General features: G+C 31.0%; 1 protein-coding gene and 1 long non-coding RNA gene across 2 annotated transcripts; one reads left to right on the top strand and one right to left on the bottom strand.

Annotated features, from left to right (window-relative positions):
• Positions 1-624: 624 nt before the first annotated feature.
• LOC150033272 (uncharacterized) lies at positions 625-2,402 on the bottom strand. Its single transcript, XR_016523868.1, has 4 exons — positions 2,323-2,402; positions 1,653-1,722; positions 982-1,169; positions 625-866 (listed from the first exon to the last, which is right to left on the bottom strand). It is a non-coding gene; the product is annotated as an uncharacterized LOC150033272 (long non-coding RNA).
• Positions 2,403-7,587: 5,185 nt separating this feature from the next.
• Positions 7,588-8,673, top strand: LOC120087996 (uncharacterized). The gene is made up of 2 exons (XM_039045021.2): positions 7,588-7,662; positions 7,890-8,673. Exons 1-2 carry the CDS (start codon positions 7,648-7,650, stop codon positions 8,298-8,300), a joined length of 426 nt encoding a protein of 141 aa, XP_038900949.2. The 5' UTR covers positions 7,588-7,647; the 3' UTR covers positions 8,301-8,673.
• Positions 8,674-11,200: the final 2,527 nt, after the last annotated feature.

Below are 11,200 nucleotides of genomic sequence, written 5' to 3'. Positions count from 1 at the left end.
TTCATTTAGTTCTTGGATCGAACGTTCTTTGTATTTTGATAAGTTTTCTGTTCAATCTTTGTGCTTTAATTCAGAATTATGTTTTTCTTGAATCTTGTTTAATTTAGACTTGTTTTTATATGTTGGATTGACGCCCCTATCATGATCGCATGTCTTAGCTAGTTGAATTCAAGCTCGCACGTATCCTTGTAATCGTCCATGCTTTGAATTTACCTTTGTAACACCGATTAGATGAGCATGCTTAGGTTTTAGGCTGTCCATGAATCTTTGCACCGTACATTTAATCTAGATTTAAAGAATAAATTGATTATTTGAATATGACTGTTCTGACATTTAATCAACATCGTTGAATCCTGAATCTTAATGCATGTGTTTCTAGTTCTTTATGGCCGCTGAGAACTCAATTGCATCTAGGAACATATAGGTTACTTAGGGCACGGTCTTTCCAGCCTTAATTACGAATTAGGATGCTCGATTGGTTCAAATTAATTGATTGTCGACTTTTGTAGAGATTAGTTAATTCGCATTGATTGGGTAGCTATGCATGCATAATTCGAATACATGATATATTGACTGAAAACAATGATTTAATTTAAATTGAATGGCTACTTGATTGCACTTTATTTCAATTTCATGCATTTATCTCTTCCACATCAAAACCCCCCATTAATCGCTCTAGTTAGAAAATTAACTTAACGAAACCAATCATGCTTCTCTGCGGATCGACTCGGACTTAACACTGTTGCTACGCTTTAGTAGTAATAGGAGTAGTTCGGTATTATAAATTTTCTTTTGTTTCAGTTTGGAGTCGAATTGACAACATTGATCCTCGATCCGAACAAAGTATTATTACTATCTCAAAAAATCTGCAAAGAAGACATGCTTGCTTAAGTATATAAAATCAAGAATAATTTAAAAATAAATGAATCATACTAAAAGAAATTACCATGAAGTATGGAAACTATATTTATACAAACTTACCATAATAGAGTTGATCATCTAAATCAACAAACTCTTCATCATCTTCATCACTATTTCCACCATATGTCTCAAACATATCATGCCCGCTAATGATTCCCATATTTATGACATCAGGTTTTTCGATTGATTCTTCACTTAGTATAATAGAGGAATTTGAGAAAATGCATTCCGAAGCAGGTTCACAACACCTGCAAAGTGATTAGCATATTATGAACCTCATTGATAATAGCATAAATGGTACAGAAAAAAAATATATGAGCATACAGTCATCTTGTTTACCGGATGTGGTTTTTTGTTCATTTTTTTCAAGATAAACTACATGAACATGCTAAAAAAAAAGAAGTAGGTAGTTGCATTCAAACTAGTTGTATTTGAATGTATCTTAAATGTTTAAAGAAATAGGTAGGCGTACCAAGTAAAATTCACATAACAAAGACAAATGAAAACCAATTAAGCCTCGCCCCCCATTTTCATCAAGTAAAATCCAAACAAAACCAAACCAACAATCAAAAAAACCATTACTCCACCAACAAGACCGCCGAGAAATGATCTCTTTTTATTCGTCTCTACAACACATTAGGAAAATACACGCCATAAGAAACAAATGCTAACAAACCCGCCACCAACAAAAACAAAACAAAAAACCAAAGCAAAAGAAGAAGCCACAATACTTATGCCTTGCCAAGTCTTGTAACCTCCCTAGCTTTCTTGAACGAGAATTCACTTCGACATAGTTGCAATCTGAAAGGAGAAGAAAAGAGAAACAAGAAACAAAAGTCATGATAATACCTAAGGAGTCTAATTCCATATCGATATAAAAGTAAAAGAACAAATGAATAAACTAACAATGGCAAATGAAGATTGAAGTGTTTATGCATGAGTCCAATTAAAGAGCTCGGTCATTATTACATCAATCATGAAAGGGGCTAGGGTTTGTTTGATTTTAATATCACATATTTGTATTTTATTTTAAAAATTTAGGGTGGATCTTTAATGACGGTTTTAAACTAACATTGTAGCCTCATCTTTAATGTCAGTTTAAAATCGACATTAAAGATCTGCTTTTTTTTTTTTAAAGAAACCGACATTATACATCCATATTTAGTTTTTCCAACCGACATCAAAGCCCAAATTTCTTGTAGTGTAAATTAGAAACGAGCTTGTAATTTTATTTTGACATTGATATCTTAGCATTTACTAAATTTTATATAAAATGTTGCTAACAAAAAGAAAAAAAAAAACTATGTAATAACTCAACTTTGGTACAATATAAAAGCATCATCAAAATCTTGTCTTTAAAATAATCCAAAAACATAAAATCAAATAGAACTTTACTCTTACTCTTTTTTCCTTTTCCTTTAGCAGGATGGCCATTGGAGGCAAGTTGGTGATGGCTTTATTAATTTTCTGATGAGTGTGAGAAATATATGTCAAATTTCAAGGGAAAAATATATATGTATATATATATATATATATAAAAGGAAGTCAAAGAAAAAGAGAAGAATTGTGGTGGTTGATTTGATGCTCATTGGTGTTGTGGGCTAACTTATGTGGAGAGATAAATGGGATCTCTTGTTATCTATTTCTAATCAACATTCCAATTTTGAACCCATTTCCAATTGAATATTTAATTACTTATCTAATTCTCATCCCCATTCTTTCTTTTACAAAAACAACTTTCCTTAAATGTAATAGCTGCTCAATCTTGATTATTTAAGAACTGCCTAGTTATAATGCTCCAAATAACACCCTTTTTAATGTTAGACCACATTTACTCCATTGCAAATATAATAGATCAATGAGAATAAAAAAAATCGACCCTATTTTATTATTTTTAGTGTTGTTTACTTGTGTTCTACATTTATACTGAAACATTGTTACCGTTATCATTATGGCTACAATTATTGTTATTGTTACAGCTGATAAATTATCAATTTGGTCATCTTCATTGTTACCGTCACCGTTTGACCCTAGAGTGACAAAATTCATAATTTTAAGCAAATGCATCAAAATCAATTCAATTACGTTTGCGATTAAAGCTCAGTACAATTGATCCATCAATGAAATTTTATTACGATTACACTAATTTTCATTATGATTTAGTAAAAATGGTCTTAATGTAGAACCTTTAAATTTGATTGTGGGAATTTTATTTAGGCCAATACATTCTTGGTTTGGCCACTCTTAACATTAATAATAATAATAATAATAAATCGTTTCAACCTTATGATGAAAGTTCAACTAAAAATTAATATAAAGAACTATAATGACACCAATAAATTAAACTTACTACATATTATCAATCATGATTGATATTAATGTCTAAACCAAAATATGATTATCTAGTATTTCAAGCATTTGAAGTATCCATTAATTATTGTTGGGTCACCACAAGTCGCGAATCCACTAGAGAGGACCCAAATCCAAGAGACAATTTTTTGTTGTAGTCATACTTCGATTGTCACACGGTTAAATTGAACCCTTCGCTTTTTACAAAGAGAATAATAGGTTAACCGATCTGATTGCGACTCATGCACTATCATCTCGACATTAGGCTAACATTGCCAATGTCAAGCAAGCCTCAAGTATGTGTTAGACAATGAATTTTATAATTAACGGAAATGAACAATTACCTACCATTATATTAAGGATAAAAATATCTTGCATAGTTTATAATGAATATTTGTAGTAAATCCATGAAAAGTTATTGATGTTTGTCTTTTGGTTGCCACTAGTTTGATAAGGTGAGGGGCTGGGCTAAGGCAGGTGATTCGAATCGAATTGATCCAATCAGAAGCAGAGAAGGGCAATGTCAGCACTGACAGTGTCTGCCACGTGTCATGAAATTATTTGTTGGAAGGTCCATGTGTGGTGGGATCCACGTTGGTGGGCCAGCTCACCGCCCATTCCAAAAGAGAGATAACATTTTGCCTACTTTTGACACTACTTTCTGGCTCTTTGCCCCCACCCTCCTACCCGTACTCATTCATCATGCCTGCTTCTGAACTCTCAACTTTGATTTTCTTTTTCATTTTTAGTTTAATAAATTGGATAGATGATTTATGATTTTTTTAAATTCCAAAGTTATTTTTTTTAGACTGTTTTCCATTTATTTAAAACATATTATATTCTTTCCAAACCCGTAATGTTACATTTTACCTAAAACATAAATAATGCTCCAAAATTATTCTTTAACTGAAATCCCTTAATATGTTGGATTAGAGATGTTCAATTTCTCCACGGGGACGAGGATTCTCGATTAGGCAGGAAATGGGAGAGAGAGTGGAGAAAAAAAAATTTTCGTAAGCTAAACAAAGACGGAGATGGGTAATGCATTCCCCGTCCCCAACCCCGACCCGTTCCCCATCCCTGCCCCGATTAGCTTTTAGTATAATTATCTAATGTTATGTTATTATCATTATTATATAAAGATTATATTTAAATTTCAAATTTGATTATTTATTGAAAAACATAATAAATATGTTTAAATTTAGATTATATATGTGAATGATTTGATTTATATTTATTTTTTTCTACTAAAAAAAATTAATTAACTTTTTTAGGCTAAAATTTGAGTAATTTATCTTTAAATTCAAATTGTCATATAAAACTAACCATAATAAACAATTTAGTGATAAAGTTAATTATTTAATTAAAATTTGTTCACATTAGTGATTTAAATATTAGCTTTTTACAGAAAAAAAAAGTAACAGGGAATCCCCACCCCGATCCCCGTGGGAAATTTCACGGGGATGGGGAATGAAATGGGGAGCGGGGACGGGGATGGGGAATGGCATCCCCGACCCCACCCCGTCCCGTGGACATCTCTATGTTAGATAGATGTTGAGACTTAAAAGGATGCATGTGGTGATTGTAGATGACGTGGTGGTCCGAATTTTTATTCTAGGTCACATTTTTTGTCTCAATTTTCATCTAACATGCTAATAATTTTTTTTTCTTTAAGAATAGTTTTAAAATATTTATGAAAGATAATTGATAATGTAGTAAAACATTTGAATGAATAAGATATATATTTTTTAAATAAATGAAAAAAATTCGACGATCTTCGATCAACTTTTAGATACAATTTAATTTGATCCTAGTCCTTATAATAAACATAATAAACATGCTTATGGAAGAGAATTGAGATAGTTGTTATAAAATAAAACTTTCTTTACTTTTTCAAATATATATATATATATTCAAATGCATGAGTGTTGAAAGTTTTGGCCAAATTAAAGTATTGGTTGGAAGGTCGACAACGTCTAGTAGAAAAGGAACGCCGTGTGCTTAGGTGGCCTCCACCTCAACCAATCATACTCAGCCTTTCATAGACTTTTTGCCATGTGGAGGCCAAGTGGAGCCCTCCTTTCTATAATCTCTTCACCATCCACCGTTCATCACCAATCACATTCACTCAGGGTCCCTTTCCTTAATGATGAGTCGATTTTCAAACACCATTCCATGTGCCACGTCAGTATTTCATACGTTTCTTCGACGGAATTGCACTTCATCTTCCAACCTCACTACTATAATTAATTGATTGTCACGTTAACATCTTTTTAAAAATAGAGTATAGTCCATTATTGTTAAAAGAATATTTGTAAAGACGATATCATAGTGTAGTATATCATACTCTAGTAATCTAAAAAACCTTCTCATTATTCTACATCAGCCGTCTCAATTATTTCAAATAAACATGTTTTAATAAATAAAAATAAAAAATGAAATGAAAAGTGAATAAGGTGAAGTGCGTATTTGACCTGAATTTGTTAGGGAAATTATAAATATGGCAATTTTATTTTGGCATTGTCTATTAAGTTTTGTTTTTTCTTTTTTTTGTTATAGTTCTTTTATCTCATTATTTTGATATATTATTTTTAAATCGTATCACTATCCTCTATTGGCATCTATCACTAATAAATAACTTTATGATTTATCACTAACATATTATTTTTACGTATTTATCATAATTTTTAATATTAGATATTTTCATTGATAAACTTATAAATGTAATTCAATGATAGACAACTTAGTTGAACGATATTGTAGGTATTTTTAATTTCTAAAACAACTCGAGTAATATGTAAAATTGTGTTGTATTTACTTGTACTAAATTTGCTATTATTTGATTTCTCATTTTATTTCTAAACTAATAATATCCTTTTCCAATTTAATAAATGAAAAGGTTGAGGTTATTAATAAAGGCAATTGCGGTAAAAAGTGGGAAGTGTGTGGTGAAAGTAAAGGGTTAAAACTGTAAGAAATAGAAGGCGTTGGGGGTAAAAATGAATGGTAGCGTTTGTCGGCCTACACAGTCCCGACTGCACAAAGCACAGAAAATCACACCCCACGATGGCTTTCATTAACATATAAATAAATAAATAAACAAAAAAGATATGGCTGCTACTTCATTATCCTATATTTATTTATTTTGGTTGGTTGATATTATCTAATTTAATTAGAGATGATAATTATGATTTAAAAAATGAGAATTTAGTTTTTATAATTTGATAAATCGATCGGATAACAATCATTTATAAGATATAATGAATTCAAACTAAATTTTAACTTTTAAAATCACAAACGTTAAATTCTAACTTTCTCCTTTTTTAATCAAAATTTTTAATATGTTTTAAATTATAGCTCGTAAATTCTAATTATTAGGAAAAAAAATTTGAATCAGTTTTGATATTTGTTAATAAACAAAAAAAAAAAACAAAAATCTATTTCTAATTTAAATTTTATCCCTCCAATCCAAAGATCGTTGGATATCAATAAACTCAAAGCTATTTGATTTCATACAAATTAAAAATAATTCAGGTTAATGTATAAATTTGGACAAAGTTTTATCGACACACAATGAATTTATAATTTAGGAAAGATACGATCTATAAAAAAATAATTATACATCAATGTGGTACTTGTCACAATGCCTCCAATGTTATTTAGTAAAAGACTTTTGGTTAAAAGAGTTTTTGAAATGAGAATGACTTAATTCTTCTAGAGTTATGAAGATCTATATATAGGTCAATTGACCTGGGGACTTTTCAATCTTCTCCAGAGATTTTAACTCTAATCTCCGATAATGGGTTCTTGATGTGCGAATTCACACCCTTGAATTAAATTTACCACCTCGACCTCATACTTGGAGGCTGAGAGTGATCTATTCAATTTGATTTGAATCCTTTGAAATTCAAATCTACCCCTAACCATTCACACATCTAAAATATATGAAAATCAATATCTTTTACATGGGAGTAAAAATTACTCAATACATAATAAGTGAAAGAAACCAAATTAATAATTAAGTGTGGATGATTAAGGCCTGTCAAGAGCTAATTGAGGGGGTTGATTAATCTCTTTTTTACTTGAACTTGAAGTTGTTCAGCAATTTTAAGTAAATCAAGACATTGCAAGATGTAAATTTCTTTGTGTGAGGCAAATTGTCAAATCTCAAGATTCTTCTTATTTTTTATTATTTATTTTTCATTTTTTGGACCCCACATAAACAATTTCATTTCAAAATCTTAAATCATCTTCACACTGCCACGCCATTCTCTCTTCTCTGTCCTATATAAGCCACTCTGCTTCATCATTCCTTCCATCCCACCCTTTCTTTCTCTGCTTCAATTTCTTCTCCTTCTTCTTTATTAGGATTTTAGCATGGCTACTGCTGAGGTAAATTTCGCTTGCAGTAATCAAGTATAAAGGTTTTTAATTTATCGTAATTCAGAATCATATAACTCTATCTCTCTAATCATAAGGATTAACAAAATTATACATTTGAACTTCTTTTATATATGGGTATATGTAATTCTTTCGAATATTTTAGGACATATTCGAATTGGGTCATTGTTTTTTCTCTCTTTCCTAGCTCCGATGAGGCTGTTTTTGTGAAATTGCAGGTTGTACCACCGGAAACAGTTCTCCCAGAGGAAGCAACAGAGGTGGTAGAGGTACCACCGCCGAAGGTTGAAGAAGAAGAAGAAGCTCCGCCTCCGGCGGCAGTAGATCCACCGGCGGAGGAGGTGGCAAAAGAAGAAGAAGCCACCGATCCCCCTGCGGCTGAAGAGACAGAAACTCCTGTTGAAGTTGAAACCAAGGAAGTAGTTGTAGAAGAAGAGCCAAAGGAAGAGAAGAAAGAAGAAGAAGAGAAAGAAGAAGAGGCAGGGGAGGCTGTGGTGGAGGAGGAGTCCAAACCGGCGGAGGCTGAGGCACCGGCGGAGGAGGAGGCTGTGGAGGTGGTGGAAGAGAAGCCTGTAGAAGAAACAGAGGAGAAACCAGAAGAAGAACCTGCAGCAGAGAAGGCTGAGTAATTAAATTTCAATCCAAATTATTATGGGTGTAATGGAAAAAAGTTGATGGGGGGTTTGAGAAATTTGGTTACTTTAATTGTGGAGTTTTATGTATGTGAAGTCAAGTGGTTGATTGAGTGGGGATTGGGAAGGAGTGTAATAAGCTAAAATGTGTATAGGGATTAGGGGACCTTTGTCTTTGTTTATGTGGATCAGTGGATGCCTGTTCAGAGTGCAATATTTTTGCCAGTTTGTCTGTCATAATAACTTACAGCCATATATATGTCTCTATAAAAATATTGCATCTGATGTAAGAGAAAACAAGTCCTAGTGTATTTTTGTTCATATAGAGCTTTGGTTATCTTATAAAAGTTTAGCCAAAATCACCCATCTATTTGGATTTTACTGTTAGTTTTTAAATTTATTAGATGGCTGTTTTGGAACTTATTATTCAAAATAGTGTAATTTTATTGATCATGATCCAACATTCTATGTAAGAGGAACACAAGTTCATATAAATATAATGTAGATGCATCGATATAATATCGCTAAAATAGTCTAACTAACTAACACACGGGCAGTGGAAGATCCATAATTTCATGGTAAGGGGCACAACTTTATATTGTTAAAATTTTAATCCATTAACGTCTAAATTTGTGTCATATACAGTTAACTTTAATCACTAACATTTCGATTTGTGTGTCTAATATGTAGTACTATACATTTTTTTAAAAAAACATAATGTAATTATTTGCTACAAAATTGAAAATTTGAGGCTCAATTAGAAACAAAAATAATTTTTTGTATAGTATAACGGTTAATTTTTAAGCATTTTTAATACTTTATGAGATTTTTAGATATTAAATTAAAAGTTTATATATCTATTAGACATTTTTAAGGGATTTATTAGAGTTACAATTGAAAGTTTAGATATTTATTAGCCCTAATTTTAAAAACTAAGAATTAAACTTGTACTAACTTGAATGTAATTTTAAAATAATGGTAAAGTCAATAATAAAACAAAAAAATTATAAGTGAAAATGGTGTTTATATATCTTGATTTTCAAAAACTAAAAATCAATAACTAAAGTCTTGTTTAGTAACCATTTTGTTTTTTGTTTTTGTTTTTTAAAATTAAACATATGGACATTACTTCCACCTAGAGATGTCCAAAAATTCGCGGGGCGGGCCCCGAATACATGGGAATGGGAGAGGGAGTGGGAAATGTTTTTCCCCGTTTACAATTCGGGGCCGGGGACAGGGAATATATTCTCTGTCCCTGACCCCACCCCATTTTTCCGTCGCGCCTAGACTTTATATATAAGTTATAAATTTTATTATTCATTAATTAATATTGTAGACTTTATTAAGATAATTATGGATGTTTTAATTATTTGAGTTCAATATTTTTATTACTTTAATTCTTTAGATGTTGTAATATTTAAGATAAGATACTCTAAATATTGAATTTTAATTTTTACAAATAATGAGAATTTAGCATTTTAATTATATTTTTTAAATCGCATGTGTATTATTGTTTTAAATAGTCGAATTGATTTTCATTTAAATGAAAATTCTATTGAAAATGTTTAAAGAATTGTGTGTGTGTATATATATATATATATATATATATATATTTAATTGAAATTAAAAAATGTTAAAAAAAATAAAGGCGGGGAATTTTTCCCCGCGGGAAACCCGATCCCCACGGAATCCCCGTCCCGTTCCCTGCAGAAAAATTTACGGGGACGAGAAATGGAATAGGGGGCGGGGGCGGGGACGGGGACGGGGAAGCCTTCCCCGTCCTCGCCCCACTTCGACTCTTGGACATCTCTACTTCCACCTTCAAATTTCTTCATTTATTATCTATTTTTCACCAATTGTTTAAAAAATCAAGCCAAAATTTAACAACTAAAAAAGTAGTTTTCAAGAAGTAGTTTTTTGTTTTGAAATTTGGCTAAGAATTCAACCATTGTACTTAAGAAATATACAAATTATTGTAAGAAATATGGATGAAATAGACTTAATTTTAAAAAAAAATAAAAAAAAATCAAATCATCACCAAACGGAACCTAAATAATTGTCGACTAAAATTTAAAAGATATTTGTAAATAAACATCAACTTATATATGAGAAAAAATAAAAATGGAATTAAGTTTTTGTTATATATATATAATTTAAGCCACCAAAATTTGTTAAAATAAAAAGAAAAAATCAAACCCTCCCAAGTGTTTCGAACTTTGGCCACCAGCTAGTAAAGTTTAACCATGACTTTGGTGGGCACGCTTATTATATATTGACTAGGACCTATTGCATAAATGAAATTTAAGTCTAAAATAATAAAATATATAGTACAAGGATAAAATAATTGTACATATAAAATAAAAATGATAAAAGACTAAAAAGTCCACACCTAACCACTATTCTGTTCGCTTCTTCTCGATTTTCTCAAATTGAAAGCTATCACTGACAGTAGCTATTAGAGCTATTAGTGATAGCCACTAATAGCTGCTATCAGCTGCTATGGCTGATAGTTGCTGTCAGTGGTAGGTTTCAATTTGAGAAATATTGATACAATCTTGAAATATTAGCTTTCAATTTGCTATCAGTTATCAGTGGCTATCATTAATACACTTTCATTAATTGGAATCAACTTTGAAATATTAACATTTAAGACTATCAGTAGTTATCAATGATAGATTTTTATAAGTAGTTATCAACTTTGAAAGAAAACTAACAACTTTGAAAGATTAAGCTATACCAGTTATGGAAAACTATTAGTCGCTATCACGGATAGACTTTCATAAATGACTATCAACTTTGAAAGACTAACATAGTAGCTATCACTAATAATCTTCTATCATGGCTATCACTGATGGCAGTTATCAGTCGCTATCACTGATATGCTTTCATTAATTAGA

The sequence above is a fragment of the Benincasa hispida genome, chromosome 10 (genome assembly GCF_027475165.1).
Source record: "Benincasa hispida cultivar pf3 chromosome 10, pf3_genome.v1.1, whole genome shotgun sequence".
Taxonomy (NCBI): domain Eukaryota; kingdom Viridiplantae; phylum Streptophyta; class Magnoliopsida; order Cucurbitales; family Cucurbitaceae; genus Benincasa; species Benincasa hispida.
The sequence above is the reverse complement of the archived record's forward strand: the minus strand, read 5'-3'. Positions and strand labels throughout refer to the sequence as shown.